At 50.3% G+C, this 23894-nt stretch overlaps 3 protein-coding genes across 9 annotated transcripts; 1 reads left to right on the top strand and 2 right to left on the bottom strand.

Annotated features, from left to right (window-relative positions):
• Positions 1–695: 695 nt before the first annotated feature.
• On the bottom strand, positions 696–9410 carry Eif3i (eukaryotic translation initiation factor 3 subunit I). Its single transcript, XM_021160124.3, has 11 exons — positions 9297–9410; positions 9112–9204; positions 7640–7727; positions 5567–5632; positions 3774–3923; positions 3570–3697; positions 2268–2378; positions 2063–2152; positions 1727–1800; positions 990–1082; positions 696–856 (listed from the first exon to the last, which is right to left on the bottom strand). The coding sequence occupies exons 1-11, from the start codon at positions 9297–9299 to the stop codon at positions 775–777; spliced, it is 978 nt and encodes a 325-aa protein (XP_021015783.1). The 5' UTR covers positions 9300–9410; the 3' UTR covers positions 696–774.
• On the top strand, positions 9367–17863 carry Tmem234 (transmembrane protein 234). Of its 5 annotated transcripts, none has more exons than XM_021161111.3 (5): positions 9367–9434; positions 9896–10086; positions 11139–11205; positions 16452–16544; positions 16824–17863. In XM_021161111.3, the coding sequence occupies exons 1-5, from the start codon at positions 9419–9421 to the stop codon at positions 16913–16915; spliced, it is 459 nt and encodes a 152-aa protein (XP_021016770.1). In that variant the 5' UTR covers positions 9367–9418; the 3' UTR covers positions 16916–17863. The 5 variants fall into 5 exon arrangements, with proteins under 5 accessions (XP_021016770.1, XP_021016769.1, XP_029332527.1 ...); XM_021161110.3 differs by having other exon boundaries at positions 9370–9434; positions 16821–17863; XM_029476667.2 differs by having other exon boundaries at positions 9377–9434; positions 9896–10047.
• Positions 17864–17897: 34 nt separating this feature from the next.
• Dcdc2b (doublecortin domain containing 2B) lies at positions 17898–23888 on the bottom strand. Of its 3 annotated transcripts, none has more exons than XM_085838927.1 (9): positions 23524–23888; positions 21329–21380; positions 20811–20887; positions 20279–20410; positions 19732–19846; positions 19585–19624; positions 18975–19110; positions 18407–18510; positions 17898–18168 (listed from the first exon to the last, which is right to left on the bottom strand). In XM_085838927.1, exons 1-8 carry the CDS (start codon positions 23772–23774, stop codon positions 18444–18446), a joined length of 870 nt encoding a protein of 289 aa, XP_085695053.1. In that variant the 5' UTR covers positions 23775–23888; the 3' UTR covers positions 17898–18168; positions 18407–18443. The 3 variants fall into 3 exon arrangements, 2 of the variants coding, with proteins under 2 accessions (XP_085695053.1, XP_085695052.1); XM_085838926.1 differs by having other exon boundaries at positions 17901–18168; positions 19700–19846; XR_015047306.1 differs by having other exon boundaries at positions 18407–19110; positions 19700–19846.
• Between the last annotated feature and the right edge of the window lie 6 nt (positions 23889–23894).

The following is a 23894-nucleotide window of genomic DNA, read 5'->3' as shown; positions in this document are numbered from 1 at the left end:
CAGAAGACCTGGGCTTGGTTTCTAGCACCGGCATGGAACCCACAACTGTGCATAACTCCAGTTCCAGCGGATCTGATATCCTCTTCTGGCCTTCACAGGCACCAGGCAAAACCACAACACATAGGACAGTGTGTTGTATGTGCATGTGTACATGTTCTGGTACACAGGAGGGGCAGCAGACAGCCTTCAAATGCTGGGTTTTCCTTCAATAAGTGTGTTGGAGGATTAAACCAGGCTCCCAGGCTTGTGTGGTTACAGGCAGCTGTGAGCTGCCCAACAGAGGTGCTGGGAACAGAGCCACCTAGTCCACACTCTCAGTTCTTTAGCTGTGTGGCTTTCTGTGGAGCCCAGTGCCTACAGTGAGGTAATCCCCAGCTGGTTCCCTCACCTCTTCCTCCTCAGGCCCTTTCCTGTGCTGGCCACGCCCACCTGAGCCATCAAATGACAGAAGTGGAAGAGGGTAGGGGGAGGTCCTGAGCCCACCTTAGGCACTGGCTTCTTGAATGTGGTTGAGTGGTTCTAAGCCTCTTGGATGAAGGTGTCTACGACATAGGTTACCCCAGACCAGTGCAGAGTCTGGGCGCACAGAGACAAGGCCCGAATAATAAATGTATTCCTTATTATTGTTATCAGCCACCGGAGGGTCAGTGAAGAGGGAAAAACAGACAGGCTGCACAAAATGCCTAACAGGGAGCTATTTTTAACAAACTAATTTATTTCTCAGTCTAGAACCTTCTGTGAGCAGCTTCTCTGCTGTGGATGGAGACCCAGACCTTAGGCCTCAAACTCAAACTCAAAGTACTGTGGGTCGAAGTAGTGGATGCGGACGTAACCATCTTCGCCACCGCTGCTGTAGCTGGAAAGAGATGGACCGGGATGGTCAGCTGCTGTTGTGGGAGGGGAAGCCCGGGCAGCCACACATAGCAAATGGGAGGGGGACCCTCCGCCCCAAGCCGCCCCAGAGCTCAGTCTCTTCAATGCGGCCGTACCTCTTGCCATCAGGATGGAAGGCAACGCTGTTGATCGGTCCAAAGTGGCCCTTGACTCTTCCAAACTCTTCCTCAAAAGCCAAATGGAAGAACCTGGAGGAGGGGGGTGGGTAGAGGAGACCCTGTTATTTCAAACACATCTGAGGAGCATTCTACAAAATGAAGACTGTTGAGGTAGTATTTTATGTAACAGAATTAATGAAGTCCAGAAATCAGGATAAAGGAGAAATAAGATGAAGCTATAGGCAAACTACTCAAACGGGTGTTCAACATACAGCAGTCACCACCGCTGGGTAGTGCTAACAACTCATTTACTTAATATGCACATTTCTTGAGGTGAGCAACGCCCCATTAAACAGTCGAGCATCCTGGATACAGAAAGATGATGTCATCTAGGCCCCCTGAGTCCATGATCTCTGCTGTTGTTTACAAACAGGGTCCCACGTAGCCCAGGTGAGTTAGGAGTTGGGCAAGGCCAAGGATGACCTTGGAACCAAGGATCCCCACCTCTGGAGGGATTAGAACTGTATTGCAGGCTTGGGCCACTGCCCGGTACCAGAAACACAACTTGGTGTGCGAGCAGGCTCTTTAGTCAGCTGTATGTGCAGCTGAGTTCATGATCCCATCTGCTCCACTGGCCATCTGTCACATTCCCTATCGTCCTTAGGGGTCAGGAGCCTGTGTGTACTCTGAAAGGCCCGCTGTAGTCTCAGTGTGGGAGAGCCTCCGTCTCTTACCTGGCCTCAAACTTGCCAATCCTGGTGGAGGTTGTGGTCACATCCATGGCTTCCTGACCTCCTCCCAGCACCACCTACAGGGAAGAAAGCTTAGTGCCTCAGGACTTATCCACAGGCTTCTGTCCCTGCTCTTCTGTAACATCTTCCTCACAGAGTGGGAGCACCCTCAGGGAAGGGTGAGCAGCTGCGTCAAGGAGCTCCTGCCCCCAGTCAGTCAGCACTGTAACAATGCCACGAGTTCCCTCTCTACCTGACACCATTTCCCCCATCTTTACAGCCTGTTTGTGGGCAAACATCCAGATTCCAGAAGCTTTAGCCTGGGTGGGGCCTTCTTACATGGTCGTAGTTGGGAGAGAGAGCAGCCGAATTGACAGGACGCTCTGTTCGGAAAGTCTTCTGATGTTCAAGAGTCGTGGAGTCGAAGAGCTGGAGAGAGCAGGGAGGGGAGAATCTGTGATGGGCACCTTTTTGGGCAGGTCAGACAAGCTGGATGTGTGTCAGGAGGGCAGTGAGGCTCACGAGACCCCTCACCCAGGCTCACCTTAGCTGTGTTGTCCTTGGATGCAGTGACAAACATGGTCATGTCTCTAGACAACTGGATGTCATTGATCTGCCGAGAGTGTTCCTTTACGTTCACCAACACCTCTCCAGACTGGAGGAGGAGGAGGAGGAGTTAGAGCCACTTGCTCGAGTCCCAAGCCACCATTCATTCCCCAGAAGCCCAAGCCCAGCTGGACTTTTGACTTTCTGTGTCCCTTACCCTCAGTCTAATCTCTTACCCCATCCCCTCCCCCAAGCCTCATTTTTGGTCCTGGGATTGATTGACCCCAAGTACTCTATCACTGAGCTATAGCCCCAGCTCTTTTTAATTAAAAAATATTCTGTAAATGGGTGTGTGCCTGCGTGTGCATATACACGCATCTGTGCCTACAGCTGAGAGGAGAGCCTTGAATCTCCTTGGAAGTGGAGTCACAGGCAGCTGTGAACTGCCTGACGTGGGTGATAGGAACGGAACTTAGGTCCTCTGCCAGAGCAGCAAGTCCACTTAACCATCAAGCCATTTCGCCAGACCCAGATCTCACTTGCATTTTTTCAAACGTGAGACACAGCCCCACCATGCTGTCTAAGGTTGGTTTAGGCACAACTGGAAATTCCTTTCTTTTTTTTGAGACAAAGTTTTGCTTGGCATGCCTGGCTGGCCTGGAACTGGCTCTGTAGACCTGAGAACTGAGATTAAGGGTATCAGGGCCTTGGCTGGGCAAGCTCTTCTACTAGACCACATCTCCAATTCGTTGCTTCTGCTCTTCCTCTTGCCTATGGAAAACCATCCTTGCTGGAAACACTTTTTTTCTTTTAAAAAGATTTATCCATTTGTATGTGTTGTACATATTTTGCCTCCGTGTGTGTGTGTGCATATACACGTGTGTAAACATGTGTCTGCCACGTGCATGCCTGGTACTCAAGAGGCCAGAAGGGATGAAAGCCCTGGAACCGGAGTTAAGGACAGCTGCGGCTGCCATAGGGGGCTGGAACCTAGTTCTTCTGCAAGAGCAGCCTTGCTGGCCATCACTGAGCCATCCGGGGGTCTCTAACCCCCGGAAGCTGTACTCACTTCTCCATGTATACAGCACCTCCTTTGTGACAGAGTACACTCTGGATTTAGCTGAATCTCTACTGTGACATCAACCCATCCTGACTCATGAACGGGCCGTCCTTAAGCTGGTATCTAGTTGTTTTCCTAGAACCTCCCATAGGACTCCGCACTCTCTAGTGGCAGGAAAATGCTTCTCTGTGATCACTACTATGTGTCCTCAGTGTCATCTGCCGTCATGTGGCCCCTTACCTTGGCGCTATACTGGTTGAGCTCTCCACTCTCGTGGCCTGCGATGATGCACTCCCCCAGGGGGCCCCAGACGGCACTGGTGATCTTGGAATCATTACAGGGGATCTTCATGTAGGGCTCGTTGCTGTCTGTGCCGAGCAGCAGAGGTCAGGCCCTGGGATCTGAAACCACACCCCCACCTCAGCCCCTCAGTTCAGTCCTCACCGATCTGGCTTGGATCCCGCAGATCAAAGAAGCTCACAAAACACTGATACCCCATCTGCTTGTCTGTGGAGAACATGATGATGTTGCCCCCAAAGTCAAAGCCGCAGGTCCGGACAGCGGAGTTGGTCTTGAGTAGGGCCAGCTGCTTCCCTGGAGAGGCACAGTCTGGGTCACTCTGGTCTAATGCTATCACAGGGTGGACCTGTCACGCTCAGTCACCAAGTCTCACAGTGTTCCTTCTCTGGTGACTGCAGGTCAGCACTCTCCTGCCTGCTGCCACTCTCTGACTGTCCTCCCAGTCCTTCCAGGAGCGCTTGCTTCCCCACCAGTCCTGCTAATGAGGCTCTAAGCACAGTGGGTCCCATGCTAAGTCTCCCCTCAGACTCCATGCCTCCCGAGTGTCCCAGCACAGAAGCAGACATACAGCAATCATTGGGCAGCCAGAATGACATAAGCCCCTCCCCTTCTGTCCGCTCCTCTGCTCAGGTCTTGCTCAAACACACCAGCCCCTGCTTTTCCCTGCTCATCCAACTCCTCGGTGTGCCAAGCTTAACTAAGCAAGGTCGCTCTTCAGAACTTACTCCCAGATGGGTGTTGGTGTCCCACACCTCACTTGGGAGGTGGATCTGAGTTTGAGGCCAGCCTGGTCTACAGAGTGAGTTCCAGGACAGCCAGGGCTACACAGAGAAACCCTTTCTCTAAATAAATAAATAAATAACAACAACACAAAACAAAAATCTTAAGCCTAGACTGGAAAGATGGCTCAGTGACTAAGAGCATAGGCTGCTCTTACGGAGGATGCAGATTTAATCTGCTGTACCCACAGGTGGCTTACAGCTTTCTGCAACTCCAGTCAGATCTGATGCCATGGGCACTATACATACATGGTACACAAGATCCACATGTAGGCTAAACACACATATACATGTAAAAAAAAAATTTTTTTTTTTTTTTGGATTTTTTCGAGACAGGGTTTCTCTGTCCTGGATGTCCTGGAACTCACTCTGTAGACCAGGATGGCTTCGAACTCAGAAATTCACCTGCCTCTGCCTCCCAAGTGCTGAGGTTAAAGGTGTGTGCCACCATGCCTGGCATAAATGTAAAATTAAAAAAAAAAAAAAAAAAAGAGAGAGACCTTGTGCTGGAGAGACAGTGCAGCAGTTCACAGCGCTGGCTGCTCTTCTGGACATCCTGCATTCAATTCCCAGCCCCACAGACAGCTTACAGCTGTCTATAACTGTGGTCCTATGGGATCCAAAGCCCTCTTGTTGTCTGATCATGTATACACAAAACATCCATATACATAAAATATGCAAATCCTAAAATAACTTAATTCTAATTAATAAAAACTTAGTTGGTGTTTTTTGCTTTTATTTTATACATATATTTTTTGGATTTCCAGGGAGGGTTTCTCTGTGCAGATCTTCCTGCCTCGGCCTCTCTAGTGCTGGGATGAGGTGTGTGCTGTTACCCAGCTTGTCCTAGCTCCTGGACACTACTTGCTTTCCTCCCTGCTTGTGTTCTTTGTTGCCCAGGAAAGCTCCAGCTCAAGGGACAGTCACCTTGAGAAAGGCGACCCATCTCCACTCCAGGGTGTCCACTGCCCCTTCTGGCCTTCCTTGAACATGGCTTTTTATCATGGCCTCTTTCCCCCCCAGTTAAGTTCCTTGCTGTTCTGTTTGTTGAGTCTTACTCTCTAGACTGGAGACCATCTGTGAACTTATCTCTAGTTCTTTAGAATACATTTGCTTAGACAGGGACTTTTGCTAAGAAAGTGAGTGGTCCAGGCTTACCCGTTTCACAGTCCCAGAGACGGCAGCTGTTGTCAGCTGAGCCAGTAAGGACATGCTTGGTGTCCCCTGGGGAAGGTGTTAAGAAACATGACTAGGGCTGGAGAGACACTCAGTCGTTAGAGCACTGGCTGCTCTTCCAGGGGACTCGGGTTAGAATCCCAGCCCTCACATGGTGGTTCCCAACTCCAGTTCCAGGGGGATCCAATGCCCACTGGTGGCTTCCAAAGGCACTAGGCACACCTACATATACCAGGCAAATCACTCCTAGACACAGAATGACTAAGGCTGGGGAGACAGTCCAATGGGTAGAATGGTGTGTGCAAATCTGAGGATCTCAGTTCAGATCCCCGACACCCCCATAGAGACTCTGGTGTGGCTGTAATTCCAGTGCTGAGAGACAAAGACAGGAAGTTCAGTGACTGGCTGGCCAAGTCTAGCCAATCATTGAAAAGTTGTTTTGTTTTTGTTTCAAAAAACAAGTTGGAGGCAGCTGGAGAGATGGCTCAGGGGTTAAGGGCAACGACTGCTCTTCCAAAGGTCCTGAGTTCAATTCCCAGCAACCACATGGTGGCTCACAACCATCCATAATGAGATCTGACGCCCTCTTCTGGAGTGTCCGAAGACAGCTACAGTGTACTTACATATAATAATAATAATAAAACAATAACAACAACAACAAGTTGGAACCAGGCGGTGGTGATGCATGTCTTTGATCCCACGCTTGGGAAGCAGAGACAGGTGGATCTCTTAAGGCCTACCTGGTCTACAGAGAGTTCCAAGACAGCCAATGCTACCATAGTGAGACAATGTCTTGAAAACCAAAAAACAGGGGCTGGAGAGAAGGCTCAGTGGTTAAAAGCACTGACTGTTCTTCCAGAGGTCCTGAGTTCAAATCCTAGCAACCACATGGTGGCTCACAGCCATCTGTAATGAGATCTGATGCCCTCTTCTGGTGTGTCTGAAGATAGTTACTGTGCACTCACACATATAAAATAAATAAACCTTTAAAAAAAAATTAAAAAAAAGAGAAAAGAAAACCAAAAACCAGGCCGGGCGTGGTGGCGCACACCTTTAATCCCAGCACTCGGGAGGCAGAGGCAGGCGGATTTCTGAGTTCGAGGCCAGCCTGGTCTACAAAGTGAGCTCCAGGACAGCCAGAGCTATAAAGAGAAACCCTGTCTCGAAAAACCAAAAAACCAAAAACCAAACCTAAAACCCCCAAACAAACAAACAAAGCTGGAGAGATGGCTGAGTCGTTAGAGCAATGGCTGCTCTTCCAGAAGACCCAGGTTAGGTTCCTCGCACCCACATAGTAGCTCACAACCATTTATAACTCCAGTTCTAAGGGATTTGCTGCCCTCTGTCATTTAAAGGAAAATGGTAGCAATGTACACACAAGATACACAGACACATATGCAGGCAAAACACCCATACAAATAAAACTAATCTTTAAGCCGGGCGGTGGTGGCGCATGTCTCTAATCCCAGCACTCAGGAGGCAGAGGCAGGCTGGATTTCTGAGTTCAAGGCCAGCCTGGTCTACAGAGTGAGTTCCAGGACAGCCAGGGCTATAAAGAGAAACCCTGTCTTGAAAAACCAAAAAATAAAACCAAAAACCAAAAAAACCAACCAAACCAACCAAAAAAAAAAAAAAACCAAAAACCAAAAACAAAAAAAACCCCTAATCTTTAGGGAAAAGAAAAATGATAAAAAAAAAAAAAAAAAGGTTGAAGACTGACTTAAGACCTGATGCTGACTTAAGGGCCTCCATTTGTCCCTGCTCCTGTGCTCATAGATTCATCACACACACATATACAAATGAGAATACATAGTCCACCTAGCCCATATCTTCTTGGAAGCTATCAGAGCATCTTCCAGGTCAGTCTCAAAGAGCCTTTCTCACTTTTACCACTTTTACCTCAGAGTGTCCTGACCTCTGAATTCCCAAACTTGAACCTGTCCTTCTTTCCCACAGGATGAAGCAGCTGGGAGTAGGGAGTGTTATTCTCTAGACCGCCACAGCATGCCAAAGCCAGCATCTCCAAGGCTGGCTGACCCATGGCCAAAAGGATACAGTCGGCATCCACACACCACACAGCTCCAGTGTGGCCCGTGTAGGTGCCTAGCCTCTCCCCATTGACAGAGTACCACACGTTGACGATCTGGAAAGAGTAAAATGACAGGATGGTCACATCCCAGAATAATCAATAGCTTAGCTTGCACTACAAACCCTCTGCAGGCTCTAGCCAAGCCAAGTCTGCCTTCTGCTCATTTACCAGTGAAGAGCTGACAGAACCGGTCAGCTCCTGGGTTCTCCTCCTTTCCTAACATAAGCTGTAGAAGAGCCAGGCCTGCAATAACATCCTCACGTGTTTTTGTCTGGAGTCAGAAGAGTCAAAGGCCAAGCTCAGTTGCAGTGTGAAAAAAAACCTTTGGAGTCCTGTTCAATTGACTCCGGATGACAGTAAGGATGTATGGGCTCCACTGCTTTGTCACTAGCTCACTGTGTGATCTTAAATACAGAGTTCCCTTCCTTTAAATGGCTAGGAGAGCTGGAGAGAAGGCTCAGAGCTGAAAGAGTACTGGCTGCTCCTCCAGATGACTTGGGTTCGATTCCCAACACCCACATGATGGCTTACAACAATCTGTATCTGCAGTTCCAGGAGATTTGATATCCTCTTCTGGCCTTCACAGGCACCAGGCACTCACATGCTATGTAGACATACAATGCAGAAAAGCACCCATACACATAAAATAAACAAAATCATTACACACACATACATTAAAAAAGGACTGGGAGGGACTGTGTGTGGTAGCACACACTTGTATTCCCAAGACCAGGAGGCTGAGGCCAGAGGATGGAGAGGTGTGCTGGCCACCATGGACAGGTACCCCACTCCTGTCAACAGCTTTCTTCAAAGGGCAGCTGTGGCGCTCCAATAAAACCATGTCTATGAAACTTAAAATGTAAGTGACTAACATGCATCGGGTACAGTGCAAAACGATTTACATAAATGACCTCACTCTGCTGAGGGAGCTAATTAAAGTCTCCATGTTTTACTAAAAGGGAAAACTGTGGTTAATAGAAAGGGTAAATGTCATGTTCAAAGTCACACTGCTTAGTAGGAGCAGGAGTTAGGGCTCAGATCTCAAGCTCCGACTTCACTCTCCACTGTTAACTATTAGTTTACTGCCTCCAGTGCAAATGCCTCAAAAGACAATCTCCAAAGGAAATAAAGTGGGATTGAACAGACCACTTGACCCTGTCCTGTCCTGTCCCTGGGCTCCCTTCCACAGTCTCCTGATTCTCTTCTCCCTGGCTAGGTAGTACCCTTTCCTTTCACCCATCAACTTCTTCCAGATTTCCCTGTCGGAATGCTCTCGCTAACCGACCCCAGTATGGGTTGGTTTTCCCTACTTTTCAGAGAAATTTCCCTCCGGCAGGCAGCAAACCTTGTCCACCCGCAGTCCCGGCGGCGCGAACTCGACCCCTCCGGGCCCCCCCGCCCCGGCCCCCCGGCCGCCCGCCCTCACGCAGTTGCTCACAGGGTCTTTGGCCACGGTGAAGAGGAGGTCTCCTTCGCGGTTATACTTGATCTGCGTGATGGACCGCTCATGGCCCTGCAGCAGGATGGGTTTCTGTGGGGACAGAACCGAGGTGTCAGTGCCGGGAACCCCGTCCCACGCCTACTGAGGCCCCCAGACGGCAGCACGCCGCGCCTGGAACTCACCATCCTGGCGGTGACGCGAGGAGAGAGGCAATGTGAGTGGGACCGGAAAAAGACTAGGGACGACTTCCGGATGCAGGGGCTCCGCCCTCTCGCTCCCGGAAGTAGAAGGGCCCGGCGTTTCCATGGCGGCGTCCTGGGGTGGGTAGCCGGCCCCGCCCCTCCGCGGGCTCCGACTCTGACTAGGGGACTCTGTTCTCAGTCTCCTGGCATCCCCAAGCCTCAGGAATGCTGAGACACGTACCCTGGTCTCACTTCGGCCGCCCTCTGGGCGGGTCCTCCCGACCGATCGCAGCCCGGCGGGGAAGAGGGCGGGAGGTAGATGGAGCTGGGCAGCGGGATGCAGGAGGCCGGAGGAGGACCGGGGTGACTTTCTTTTTTTTTTTTTTTTTTAAAGATTTATTTATTTATTATATGTAAGTACACTGTAGCTGTCTTCAGACACTCCAGAAGAGGGCGCCAGATCTCGTTACGGATGGTTGTGAGCCACCATGTGGTTGCTGGGATTTGAACTCTGGACCTTCGGAAGAGCAGTCGGGTGCTCTTACCCACTGAGCCATCTCACCAGCCCCCGGGGTGACTTTCTGACCCTTTGCTTTTAGGGCAGGTGCTTGCTCTGGTGCTGGTGGCCGCACTGTGGGGTGGCACGCAGCCGCTGCTGAAGCGAGCCTCCTCCGGCCTGGAGCAAGTGCGTGAGCGGACGTGGGCCCGGCAGCTGTTGCAGGAGATGAAGACTCTCTTCGGGAATACTGAGGTGCGTCTAGCTCTCTCGGACGAACCCGGTAATACTGAGGTGCGTCTAGCTCTCTCAGACGAGCCCCCGAAAATTTCATCACTGGTCGGCCGTATTCCCAGCCCATCTCTTACTCACTAGAAGTTCCTGGAAGAGTCATTTATCCTCTGTGAGTCTCAGTTTCGTCATAAAATGGAAAATTTAGTGATAACCCTTGTATAGGGCAGATATAAGAAATTAACTAAGACACATAAAACACTTAGCATTGGACCTAGTACAGGGTACATGTTCAATCTATGACATTTTTGCTTTTTGTTTGTTTTTGGAGACAGGGTTTCTCTGTGTAACCCTGGCTATCCTGAACTTACTAGCCTCGAACTCAGAGATCAGCCTGCATCTGAATCCTGAGTGCTGGGATTAAAGGCGCCACCACTGCCGGGCCCCAGGACTACTCTTAATGTCATTGTCACCAAGTTGAGCTTTCTTTCGGCTCAACTTGCCCTGGGGTAGAACATAAGGAAAGCTGTCAAGAACTGCCTATGACCCACGGCTGCCTATGTAAGCTAGCTAGATATGCCTTACTCTGAGGGTTAGGGGGAAGGAGAGAGGTATATAGTACTGTGTGAATTCTGTGCAGAGAGATGGAGCTAGAGGACATGGAGTGGGCTACTTAGAAGGGGTAACACTGTCACTCAAGGCCTTATACCTGCAGGGACGATGGGAACTGGCCATGACGAGGGAGAGGGCATTTAAGGCAATAGAGTACATTGAATGCGTTTCTCTGTTTGCTCTAAGGGGTCCTCAAACACATGAGCATTCCCTGGGCATTTGTAACCATGCCAACTCCCGTGGGAAGGGTGTAAGCCAGAACAGGGGCTCTCAAACTGGGTAACAACTGGCAAGGGGTCTGACACCAGATATCCTGCATATCAGATACTTAGGTTACAGCCCATAACTGTAGTAAAATTACAGTTGTGAAGTGGCAACGAAAATAATTTTATGGTTGGGGGGGTCCCCACAACATGAGGAACTGGATTAAAGGGTCGCAGCATTAGGAAGGTTGAGAACCGGGAACACGCAGGCAGCCCCTGACAGGTCTCTCCTCTTTCTAGTACCTGATGCCCTTTCTCCTCAATCAGAATGGATCCCTTCTCTACTACTTGACTTTGGCATCAACAGGTGGGTCTCTGGCTCGGGTCTTCTCTGGGGTAGAGGCCATATTTTGCGAAGGGAACCTGAAAGACCTTGCACCTGTCAGTGAGGGAGAGCACCGGTTTCTAGTCCTTCTGTGGGTCACAGGGGCAGTGAGGGTAGTCAGTGTGCAGAGGCGGCAGCAGGAGGCTCACTGTGGTCTCCTAAATGGTGACGTCCTTTATCATCTGGGAGGAGGGGGTTTCCCTGATAGTTTGCTGTGTGTTTGATGATTGTTTTTATTTTCTATTAGAATTTATTTTGTGTGTGCACATGTGTCACAGTGTGTGTTTGGTCAGAGGACAGGTGTTAGGAGAAGGTTCTCCTTGTATCTTGTAGATTCTGGTAAGGAGCTGGGACCATCAGTCCTGATGGCGAGTGCCTCTCCCCACTGAGCGGACCACCTTGTTTGTTGTTTTTGGGAGAGTCTCACTATCTAACTGGGGCTGGCTTCCAAGTCCTCAGCCTCGTGCCCAAGTGCTAGGGTTGTAGGTGTTCCCCAAGCAGCCATGTAAGTGACGCGTTGATGATTTGACCCCTGTATACTCCCTGCCTGGCCTGGAGTAAGTCCTTTATTTGAGTTTTGACTGTATATAGTGGGATTCATAGCGTTATGAAGATTAATTCAGTCTATGGGAAGAATGTAGCCAAGTCCCTGACAATATCAGAGAGGCTCAATCAATATCAGTATCCTCTCTCCAAGTGTTTGTTGCCTGTTCCTATTAATGAGACTATATGTTTTATTTATATTGTGACCTTCTGAAACAGACATGCTTATATTCATGGAGATGATGGGCAGTTTATTATGCTTGCCTTTGTAAATGTATTTTTAATTTGCCTGATGTAATTGTCACTTGGAGGCTCACTGCTGAGTAAGCTCACCCTTTCTAGTTCTTTCTGAACTCTGGCTGGCTGGTTCAATCCCCTGCAACCACATGGTGGCTCACAACTATCTGTAATGAGATCTGATGTGCTCTTCTGGTATGCAGGCAGAATACTCATACATAAATAAGTTTAAAACAAACAAACAAACAAAACCTTTCCCGGTATAACTGCGCTCTCTCCCTCTCCCCCCACCCCATATTAACGGTTATAAGCTGGGTCTGGTGTCTCATACCTGTAACCCCAGCACTCAGAGGTTAAGGGTGAAGGCAGGAAGAGAGCCACAAGGTCCTCTTCCTCTCCCTCCCTCTCTCTCTCCTCCCTTCCCCCCAGATGCATATTAATGGTTATAAGCTGGGTCTGGTGTCTCATACCTGTAACCCCAGCACTCAGAGGTTAATGACAAAGGCAGGAAGAGAGCCACAAGGTCATGGACGTTCTGGGATATGTAATGTGTCCTGGGACACTTAGAAAAAACTTAACAAGGAACTCTACCCCACCCCTTAGATGTTTGCCCTTGAACTTTTGCAAAAGTCTCCTTGCTGCATTTTTTACTATCCTAGAGACAAGAGGCCCAAGAGGAGGAAAGAACCTGGTAAGATGGCCTCCAGCTCCGATACTTGAGAGTCCGCTGCAGAGAATCAGTCTCCATAAGACTGTAATTGCGCCGGGCGTGGTGGCGCACGCCTTTAATCCCAGCACTCGGGAGGCAGAGGCAGGCGGATTTCTGAGTTCGAGGCCAGCCTGGTCTACAAAGTGAGTTCCAGGATAGCCAGGGCTACACAGAGAAACCCTGTCTCGAAAAACCAAAAAAAAAAAAAAAAGACTGTAATTGCTAGGCTGGGATGCAGCTCCTTTGGTAGAGTGCTTACCCAGCATGCATGAAGCCCTGGGCTCCACCCCAGTGTCTGGAAAACTCTCATGCTGTTTAATGGCTGTCATCCTGGTCCTTAGAAGGTAGAGGCGGGACGATCACAAGCTTAGGGCCACCCTCAGCTAATAGCAAGTTTAGTCGAAGCAGCCTGGGATACTTGAGGGTCTGTCTTATAAAACTAAAGGGAGAGGGCTCCACAGGTAGCAGCACCTACCAGTGAGCCTGATGACCTCTGCCCGCCACATGGTGTTGGTTTTCCAAGTGAGCCTGATGACTAGACCTCTGCCCGCCACATGGTGTTGGTTTTCCAAGTTTCAAGCCTAGGGCCTAATGCAGTTCCTGCTGAGAAAGACTGCTGAACTAATCACGTGGTGGCATTGTTATTTATGACTCTTTTAATTTTTTTGGTTGTTTATTTATTTACTTACTTACTTACTTTTGGTATTTTGAAGCAGTTCCTCTGTGTAGCCCTGACTGTCCTGGAACTCATTTTATAGACCAGGCTGGTCTCAAACTCAGAGATCTGCCTGCCTCTGCCTCCCAAGATCTGGGATCAAAAACATGAACCACCACTGCCCAGCTTGTTTATGAAGCTTTTGTCTTTCAGTGTTAGGGATCAAATTTAGGGTGTTCATTAAAAGTGGAGCAGCCAGGCGTTGTAGTCATACCTGCAATCCTAGTACTCAGGAAGTGAAACCACAAGGGCCAGGAGCTCAGGTCAGCGGAGGTCAGCCTCAGCTACATAGAGTGTGAGGGCAGCCAGCGGTGTGACTCGCCATGTAGTGCTCATAATCTCTGCACCATCTCTCTGGATTCTCATGATTTTTAAATATTTATTACATGTGTATGTGTGTGAGTATGAGTATGTTAGCGTACCTGTGCCTGTTGAGGGTTTTTTTTTTTTTTTTTTTTTTTTTTGGTTTTTTGAGACAGGGTTTTTCTGTATAGCCCTGACTGTCCTGGAACTCACTCTATAGACCAGGCTGTCCTCGAACTCAGAAATCCACCTGCCTCTGCCTCCCAAGTGCTAGGATTAAAGGCATGCGCCACCACCGCCCGGGGCTGTTGAGGTTTTAAAACAGCATTTGGCCCTTCATGTGGCTCCTATAGAGCAAAGTCAGGTTGACAGCAGGCATCCTTACTCACTGAGCCATCTTACCATCCCTTGGCCAGCCTCTCTAAACAGAAACCTTAAGCTTTTGAGTATATGACTTTGTTCAGTCGCTGTTTCCCTTATAACAGTGGTAAGTGCTGTGGAAATGTGTCACAGTGCACAGAGCGCCCAGCAAGTGCTAACACTGGGAGCTGAGTGGTATGCTCGAACACTCATTCTGCTGTGCCTGAGTGCCTGTCTATCCTGTGGCCTTGAAATCTCCATTCTCTTTGAGGGTAAAGACCTCATCCTTGTATTGTTTTAAGGTTAGTTCTCTCTGTGCAGTCTTGGCTGTCCTAAGATCAGGCTGGCTTCAGATTCACAAAGATACACATCCTTTGCCTTCTGAGTGCTTGGACTAAGATGTGTACCAGCATGCCTGGCTGTTGGTTTTGAAATGATCCCACTCTGTAGCCCAGGCTGGAATTCAGGTATAGCCCAGGATGGCCTTGAACTCCTGGCTGTCTTCCGGTCTCAGCCTCCTAAGTGCTGGGAATGCAAATGTGAGCTCGGGACTTGTCAGGATCTTATTTTTATTATCTAAGCAGGAATGGGAGGTAGCTCGGTAGTTAAGAGAACTTCTTCCTCTTGAGGACCCCAGTTCAATTCCCAGCACTGAATGATGACACACACTGTTCCAGAAGGTTCTGACACTCTCTTCTGACCTCCACAGGCACAACACATGCATGAAAGCACAATACTCATACACACCTAAATCCTAAAGAGAGAAAGGAAGGGGCCTCCACAACTGGAGCGGGCTGACCCTAAAGCTCTCGCCTGCCTGTGGATCTCATTCCTTTAACTGGGCTGCCTTGTCTGGTCTCAGTGGGAGAGGATGCACCCAGCCTTACAAAGACTTGATGTGCCAGGGAGGGAGGATACCAAGGTGGGACTCCTCCTTCTTAGAGGAAAAGGGAAGGAGGAATTGGGGGTGGGGGGAGAGCAGCAATAAGGATGTAAAGTGAATAAATTAATTCATGGGGGAAAAAAAGGAAGCAAACAGCGAGGCTGGTGTCAGACCTCAGAGGTCAGGTGTTGATGCTGAGTTCTGATGAAGCATTGAACTTGGAGGCAGCCCTGAGCCTAACTCAAGTCACTTCTGTGGAAATGAGCCCTTTCTCTGTGTGGCTCAGCCATGTTAACTGGAAACGGCAAAAGTCACGAAGCCAGCACTGCTGTCTGACACAGCTCCAGCACAGCTGAGCCGAATGCTGCCATCGCTGTCTTTCTGTCTCTTTTGGTTTTGGTCTCTGTGTCTGTTGCCTTTTTGGGGACTTTCTGTATTATAATTCATCTTATGTCTTTTCCTGAGAAAATTATGTCTGAGTCTTTCAAGAAGTCTTTTTTTGTTTTTATTTTGTTTTTGTTTTTCGAGACAGGGTTTCTCTGTGTAGCCCTGACTGTCCTGGAACTCACTCTTAGACCAGGCTGTCCTCGAACCCAGAAATCTGCTTGCCTCTGCCTCCCAAGTGCTGGGATTAAAGGCATGCTCCAGCACTGCCTGGCAACTGTTTGTATTTTCTAGTTGTGACTGAACCTGTTACCCTGTACATGTAATGAAAAACTCAAACACATGATCCGTACTTCCTGGATAATCAGTGTCTGTCTGTGTTCTGTGAAGCCTGTGTGAAGAAAGGAGGCCCTAAGTCCGAGCTGAGACTCCCAAGGACCTCCTCTGACTCATTCTCTCCCCAAGACTCCTGATTTCCTCTGCAGACCACTGTCCAACCTTTCCCAACCTCCACACAAGTGCTGGGGTGACCCAGACACAGATCGCTGTGCTTAGCAGGCTCATTACTGACCAATATGTCCCCAGTATCCGTCCTCTCCTTTTTAATATTCCTGCTATGTGGCCCAGGCTGACCTCAAACTTGATCTTACTACCTCAGCCTCCTTGTGGCTGGGATTGCAGCTCTGTTTCTCAGCATCTGCTTCATGGGTCATAGTTTTATTTATTTTCCAGATAGAATGTTGCTATGTAGTCCAGCTGTCCTGGAACTCCTGAGGAAGACAGGCTGGCCCTGAACTCGGAGATCTGCCTGCTTCTGCTTCCAGAGTGATTGAATTAAAAAACATGTCACTGTAGCCGGGCGTGGTGGTGCACGCCTTTAATTCCAGTACTTGGGAGGCAGAGGCAGGCGGATTTCTGAGTTCGAGGCCAGCCTGGTCTACAAAGTGAGTTCCAGGACATCCAGGGCTACAGAGAAACCCTGTGACTATCTTGTGGTGACCGACGGTGATGAAGTGGAGAGGGAAGAGGGCATGTTGCAAATATTTTGTCCTGAGAAAGACATTCTAGGAATTTTTCTTGTCCTAATTGCTCAGATCTGACCTTAGCTGTGCCCATCTGCAACTCTCTGGCCATCGTCTTTACACTGATTGTTGGGAAGGTCCTTGGAGAAGATATTGGTGGTAAAGGTAAGTTGGGTGGCTGCCCGTCAGGGCATGGTTGCTTGGGCCTTGGCATACATGAACATTTTCCCGATTCTGTCTCCCATGGGTGGTGAGGAGAGGCCTTCCCTTGTGCTGCCCTTTGTTCTACCACAGCTCTCCTGCTTGCTTGTGGCCCGCAGTCTCCTTTCCCTGAGCAATCTGGGGGCAGGGGCTGGGATGAGAACCAGGACCAGGGGTCACCATCTTGTCTTCTTCCTTGGCCCCACTGACCCCAATCCCTTGATGGGTTCTCCGTCTCAGAAGCAGTGGCTGGCATGGTGCTCACCATCACTGGGATCACTGTGTGCATCACGAGCTCGGTGATCAAGACCCAGGGCCAACCCTCGCCCTCCTGAGTGGGCCTTCCCCGATCGTCAGCTCTGCTGTGCTCAGTGGATGCTGGGCACCAAGGTGTAGGCAGAATGATTGGCCAGCTTGCCTCTCTCATCTCTCAGATCACATCTATCTCAGGGATCACAATAAGAAACACACTCTCCAGAGTGCCAAGGCTACACAGAAACCCTGCCTCAAAAAAACAAACAAAGTGCTGGGAGGCAGAGGCAGGCAGATTTCTGAGTTCAAGGCCAGCCTGGTCTACAGAGTGAGTTCCAGGACAGCCAGGACTGCTCAGAGAAACCCTGTCTCGGAAAAAAACAAAAAAACAAAAACAAACAAACAAGACAAAGGGCAGCACTGGGAAGGTTTTGTAACCTTTAGTGGGTCCACGGTTGAGATTTCGCACTGGAGCCAGGCATGGTGGTATACTTCATTAATCACTCAGGAGGCAGAGGCAGGTGGATCTCTGTGAGTTTGAGGTCAGCCTGGTCTACAGAGCAAGTTCCAGGACAGCCAGGGCTACACGGAGAAGCCCTGTCTTGGAAAACCAAAAAGAAGAAAAGCATTAAAAGGATTTAGCACTGGAGACTGTACAGCCACCCTCAGCCGCCATCTTGTCTTCCTGCTGCCACCTCAGGCAGCTGTTACCCAGCCTCCGTTACCTGCTGTAGACTGTCAGCATCCTCACACAGCGCCTCCATTTCATGAAAGGGCTGGCTGCAGTCTCAACCAGGAATGGCCAGAAGCCTCTACAGCTCCATTACAGTGCTTTGGCTGACTGAAGGTGGGATTTGGGGACAGAAGTTACATCACAATGTCAGCTGGAAGAAAAACAAGCTGGCCCTGGGCAAAATGCTCAACTGTCAGCCCCTCAAGTAGACAGCTGTGTGCCGGACACCACCTAGCTGCAGCAAACATCTGGCCAGCAGCAGCTTTCAATAAATCTACAGCAAACAAAGTTGAGCAAATGTTTTATTTGTGTTGAGTCTGCAGTGTCTCTGGCAGGATCACATGAGGAAGTAGCCTCCCCAGAACCTGCGCATGAGCCTGTGACTGAGGAGGCCACACCTACTGTGAGCCCAGGAGGCATGGCTTCTCCAGAACAGGTTCCTGAGGGCTGGGGACAGAGGTGGCTGGGAGTGGTTGTCCCCCAGTTTGTATGTGGAGCTCCCAGCTCTTAAGATGGAGGAGCATGGGCGGAGGTTGGGGCTACAGCTTCAGGCCCAGGCTGGTGTTGCGCAGACAAGGCCTCTTCTACTGTCTCTGCTGCCCTCTGGTGGATGTGTGGAGACATACAGAGCTATGTGTGTGTCCAATTTGCATGGACTGCCAGAGGTCCCCAACCAGGAAAGGAGACTACTGGATATTTGAACGCCTCACAAGGGAAACAGGAAGCCAGGCTTTCAGATTTAGATCTGCTTAGCCATCAGGAAGATGTGCCTTGGAGACCAGACTTTAGCTCAGATCTCTGCCCATCATAAGGCTTCCTGGTGTCCGTGTGATGGGCTTACCTGATCCACAGGCTCCTCTGTGCGTGTGTTCTCATCCTCATTCACTTCCTGAGCCCCAGCTGTCTCCTTCCTCGGGTATGGAGCCCCATACACTCCTGTAACTCCTAATAAAGAGGCAACATTGACCGATGCCCAGGCTGTAAGGCCCTCAGGCTCCTGTGCCTTCACCTGCTACACCAGTTGGTCCCCCGCAGCTGTGTCCACATTCGCCAACGCCTCGGAGGGTGACTGCCCGTGTGACGGTGGAAGGAGGGAGCTGACTCCATAGAGTTGTTCTCTGACCTCTACACAGCCATGGCCTGCATGTGCCCATGTGCGTGTGTGCACACAACAGTGAATACAGACGGCCATGGCCTGCATGTGCCCATGTGCGTGTGTGCACACAATAGTGAATACAGACGGAAATAGAAGCAAGGGACATGCAGGTAGAGAGGTGGCACATAGTTCTGCTGACACATTCTGCTGCAGACATCTCCCAGCAGCAGCAAGGCCCATCCTCTCACATCAGATGTTAGAGCTTTCCTAGTGTGTGTAAGCACAGGTGTGCTGATACAAAGGGCCCCCTCACCTGATGCAGATGAGACAGCAGGGAGCTTGCTCCAGGGCTGCCAGGGCTGCTGGGGCCAGGCATAGAAAGTGGATGGTCCAGTTTCCCCTGCCTCCTTTGGAGAAGGCTGGGCTGCTGAGGCCTTGTAGCCCTGGACCTACATATGGGACACTGGGTTAGAGCTTCATATGTTTTCATCTTTCTCGCTTCCCAGTCTACGCTTCGGTGTGCCTTGCTGCCTGTGCAAGCTTGGGAGAGGCCATGTGCCTTCATAGCCTGCAGCCTGCCTGCCTGCCTTCATTCCTATCAGGCTGTCTATCCAGGATTAGTTGAGTTGACGCTGGCATTCAGAGATGCCCAGTGAAACCAGGCTGCTTTCTACTCTTGGGCCACATATGCACTGGCTCATCTGGAGGAATAGAGGCCTGAACAGGGCGGTGAGTGGAAGGTTGGGCCCTGCTCTGCCCAGTAACCAGTTCCAACACCCAGCCTCGTGAGGAGGCCTTTTTGCCTAGGCTTGAGAACTTCAGTTCCCACCCCCAAGGAACGGGGAGGGATGGAATCCTGGCTTTTCAGGCTTGCTGAGCAGGTGCATGGGGTGTGGTGTGCGGGTGTTCCGGTTGACACCTACCCTCTTCCTGTGGGCTTTGTACTTCAGGCCTGGAGGACACCTGCAGTGAAGGGGAGGTTAGAGGTGGGTCAGAGGGCACTCACTTCCTCTGATCCACCACCTCAGACAAACCTACCAGCAGCCCCTGGACAGAGAGGGGCTGGGCACCAGCAGCTCCATATAGGGGAGGGCCTTGAATTCTTCTTCTCCAACAGCCACGTAGTAATGGCCGTTCACCAGAGCAGTCCCTGTGGACAGTGGAAGCCCCTCGAGGGTGCAGAGTCTGCGAGGGGAGGTAACAAGAAAGAGCTGGTGGGTGAAAGGCTACTTCCTACCCAGTAGGCACTGTGCTCCAGCAGAGGACCTGAGTCTGGTCCTCCAGGCAACAGTCAACTTAGGCTCTGCCTTGACTAGAAGGGCTGGGTTAGGGAACACAGCTGTCCTGGGTCATGGGACTTGACATGGACATAGATGTCCTCGGGGGCACAGGAGGAAGGCCTGCTGGACAGCACACACCCTCCCCAGGAGCAGACACATACAGTGGTGCTCCTTAGGATGCATTCTCCCTTGTTCCATACTCATGTACAGCCTCCCCCCCCCCCGTGCTCACTGTGTACATCCCCCCCACCCCATGCTCACTTGTGTACAGCACCCCACCCCCGTGCTCACTGTGTACAGCCCCACCGTGTAACATAGCCCCTTGTCCTATACTCACTTGTGTACAGCCCCACTCTGTAACGTAACCTTCTCACTGAGCAGCTTCAACACTGTTTCCCAGTCCTGGATGGCAGTCTGGGACAGCTTCAGACTAAAGGGGGGACTTAGCAGGTCCCCATTCCTGAACACACTGAGACAGAGAACAGCCAAGTAAGGGGAAGGATCCCCGAGACTCCCTGTGTGAAAGGGGTGCAAGAACCAAATGGTCCGGCCGGGCGTGGTGGCGCACGCCTTTAATCCCAGCACTTGGGAGGCAGAGGCAGGCGGATTTCTGAGTTCGAGGCCAGCCTGGTCTACAAAATGAGTTCCAGGACAGCCACGACTACACAGAGAAACCCTGTCTCGAAAAACCAAAAAAAAAAAAAAAAAGAACCAAATGGTCCAAGAACCATTCTCATGTTGGGTTTTTAATCTTTCCATTGGAATTGGGGCTCCTGAAAAAAGAGCCTACTACTTTCTTGGCCTCAGGGAGGCACAAGTCTACACCTCCCTCCCCCACCCCTCCCCCGCTCCCTGAGGTTGGCACTCACTGGATGTAGCAGGGGGCGTCTGCTGGTAACCACTGTTCAAAGACCCCATCACATGGGCGCTGAGACACAAGAGGCTCCTGAAACCAAGTCAGCTCTTCAAGTCAGAAGTTCAGGACTTTGGTTGAGACTGGGTGGTTCTAAACATGGGGTGAGCAGGCAGGACCCAAACTTGTGCAGGAGAGTGAGTGAGCGGGGATGAGTCTGGTCACACCTCTCTGACAGGAGCATCTGTGCTTCCTGGGTCACATAACTCCTGTCTTCTGCCCTTGTGTGTTACCATTTACTTATTCCTTTGGGGACCATGGCCTGGAGATGATGTAAAAGACTGGGACTGAGCCAGGGATAGTGTCCTCAAGTCCCATGACCCAGGACAGCAGCAGATACTAGAGTGAGTGTGATGTGCCCCCTGAAATCACAACTCTTGCTGCTTCCAGAACCCTTTTCAAAATTCGAGCAGTCCCAGGAGAGATGGGACGAGAGAGGCTACAGACAGTGCCCCTCCCCACCCCAGGACTTACATGTTGTTGCCTAGTCTTTCCACCTGGGTGTTTCCTTCCAGGAGGCAAATAGCTGAAAGGACAGATAGGTCCTAGGTCACCTTAAGGAAGTGTAAACCTTTGCCATCCAGGTTTATGCCCACCAAAGCCAAGACTCTATCATCATCATGGCTGGTCTGAGGAGTCTATTCTGCAGGTTGACCTTTCCCTTGACAACTTTGCAATGGGTATGGTGGCATATGCCTTTAATTCTAGCACTCCTTTGGCTAGGCATTGGTGGCACACACCTTTTTTTTTTTTTTTTTTTTGGTTTTTTGAGACAGGGTTTCTCTGTATAGCCCGGGCTGTCCTGGCACTCACTTTGTAGACCAGGCTGGCCTCGAACTCAGAAATCCGCCTGCCTCTGCCTCCTGAGTGCTGGGATTAAAGGCGTGCGCCACCACGCCCGGCTGGCACACACCTTTTAACCTCAGATCTGGGAGGCAGAGGCAGGTGGATCTCTGTGTTCAAGGGCAGCCTGGTCTATGGAGTGAGATTTAGGACAGCCAAGGTTATATAGATAAAACCTGTCTCAAAACAAAAACAGTTCTAGCACTCCAGAGGCAGTGGCAGGGGGATCTCTGAGCTTGAGATCAGCCTGATCTACCTAGTGAGATCCAGGCTAGCCAGAGTTAGAAAGTGAGACTGAGATGGGAGGATGGGATTTCCCCAGGTTAGCCTCTCTCTGAGTGTAATGGAAGATGATCTTCAACTTCCGACCCTCCTACCTCTGTGTACCATGTGTGAGGATTATGGGCCTACAGTAGTTATTAGCCTGCCTCCAGATTCTTTCATTTGACCTCCTACCCACCCGCCACACCAAACAACCATCTCTTCATACTTTCTTCCTGATACAGCTAAGCATCTCAAACTCTCCCTTAGGCTGGGACCATCCTCCTCTGCAGGATGAGGCAATCTTCCAGTAGCTTCCCAGTATCCTAAGCATCCCTCCTCATCGGAGCACTCTCTTTTTGAACCAGGAATGTAGATATCTGAGCCTGACTTAGGGTCTCTGAGTACCGAGTAAGGCTGTAAATCCAGGTGGACTTTAGGTACACCACGGTTGGAGGCCAAAGGCAAGCATGAAGTATCTTACTTTAGTCCAGAAATTCCCCAGTCATGCATGAGGTGACTTTTTTTTTTTGTATGATAGTCGAAGAAGCAACTTTTCCAAAATTACACAGGAAGTGACTAAGTCCAGACACCTTGTTCCTTCCCTATAGTAAACTCCTCCACTGAGCTCTCAGAGCAGATGTGGAAGCTCGGTCTGAGTTGGAAGCTCTGATCTCACTGTTCTCCCGCTAAGGAAGACAGTCTCATCTTGCAGCAATGACCCTCATCTAACAGGAGTTTCAGATGCTAAGTGGTAGGCACATTTAGTGTCTGGTGATGGTGGGGTGCAGCAGCAGCTCAGGGCTGCAGAGACAAAGCTATTTTGTTGCCAAGCCTGACCACCTTAGGGCCTACTTGGAGGAAGAAAAGAACTGACTCTGGCAAGGTGTCCTGACCATGATGCATATTAGTGCGCATGCACACACACACACACACACACAAGGCTGGAGAGAGCTAAGCAGTTAAGAGCACTTACTGCTTGCTGTTCCAGAGGATGAGTTGATTCAGCACTTAGGAGGCAGAGGCAGGGGGTTGCCAGCTTGGTCTACAGAGGAAGTTCCAAGCCAACCAAGGCTAGACAGTGAGACCCTGCCTTAAAACAGATTTTGGGGGGAGGGGTTTATGAGAGAGTTTCTCTGTGTAGCCCTGGCTGTCTCGGAATGCACTCTATAGACCAGGATGGCCTCCAAATCAAAGATCCATCTACTTCTGCCTCCTGAATGCAGAGATAAAAAGGTATGTGCCACCTATTGCCTAGCTTTAAAAAATGTAATTACTAAACAAAAAAAACACCCTTCAGAAAGACTTCCAACTTGCAGAATTGTCCCCACAGGCTTGTCCTGGTCGTGATGGACTTACACCTTAGTCACAGAACTTAATCTGGGTTCTAGCTCAGTTTGTTTGTTTCCATAGCCTCTGGCTAGTTTCTCTATGTGATTCTGCACTCTGGTAGTGCAGTCTCTCCCCAGGCTTTGGAAGAACTAAGCCTGCTGACTTGAAGTACTAGATACACTATTATTCCCACCACCCTCCACAGGCACTTTAGCCAGCCCCAACCCACTCACTGGATCTTGTGGAATCGTTCAAAGCCAGCAGCCACATACTGTCCTCCGTTCTGGAGGTCAGCCAAGTTGGTGACAGGGTGGCCATCACTAAGTGTGTAGAGGGCACGTACAGCCAGCGGGGCTTGCACAGCTGATGTCACCTCATAAAGCAAAGCCTCCATGGTGGGGTAGCGGCGTTGGGTCACCACCAGCTGGTGGCCTGGGAAGAAGGCGTCCCCATTTCGATACACCAGTATCCTCTTGGCTGCCATTGTATATCCTCACTCATAGACACAGAGCTGTTGCCAAGCAACTAAGAGTGGGCTGGGAAGTTGTGCCAAAGGTAGAGTCCTGCCCTCTTATCCAGGAAGGCTGTGAGCACCTTACATGGG

Source organism: Mus caroli, unplaced genomic scaffold (genome assembly GCF_978045245.1).
Source record: "Mus caroli unplaced genomic scaffold, Mus_caroli_1 scaffold_6, whole genome shotgun sequence".
In the NCBI taxonomy this organism is placed as follows: domain Eukaryota; kingdom Metazoa; phylum Chordata; class Mammalia; order Rodentia; family Muridae; genus Mus; species Mus caroli.
This window is presented reverse-complemented; position numbering and strand designations above follow the sequence as displayed.

What these genes read in the sequence shown, in the direction of transcription:
- Dcdc2b (XM_085838926.1), bottom strand. Translation starts at nt 23,774, where the DNA reads ATGGCAGCCAAGAGGATACTGGTGTATCGAAATGGGGACGCCTTCTTC. An exon ending in CAGAGTGGGGCTGTACACAA is followed by an intron (nt 19,847 to 20,278) that starts GTGAGTATAGGA and finishes CTCCCCTCGCAG; the next exon opens with ACTCTGCACCCTCGAGGGGC. An exon ending in TCTCTGTCCAGGGGCTGCTG is followed by an intron (nt 19,625 to 19,699) that starts GTAGGTTTGTCT and finishes CCTTCACTGCAG; the next exon opens with GTGTCCTCCAGGCCTGAAGT.
- Tmem234 (XM_021161110.3), top strand. An exon ending in CTTGACTTTGGCATCAACAG is followed by an intron (nt 11,206 to 16,451) that starts GTGGGTCTCTGG and finishes CTAATTGCTCAG; the next exon opens with ATCTGACCTTAGCTGTGCCC. An exon ending in AGAAGATATTGGTGGTAAAG is followed by an intron (nt 16,545 to 16,820) that starts GTAAGTTGGGTG and finishes TCTCCGTCTCAG; the next exon opens with AAGCAGTGGCTGGCATGGTG.
- Eif3i (XM_021160124.3), bottom strand. An exon ending in GTGGTGTGTGGATGCCGACT is followed by an intron (nt 5,633 to 7,639) that starts GTATCCTTTTGG and finishes CACCTTCCCCAG; the next exon opens with GGGACACCAAGCATGTCCTT. An exon ending in CCAAGGACAACACAGCTAAG is followed by an intron (nt 2,153 to 2,267) that starts GTGAGCCTGGGT and finishes TGCTCTCTCCAG; the next exon opens with CTCTTCGACTCCACGACTCT.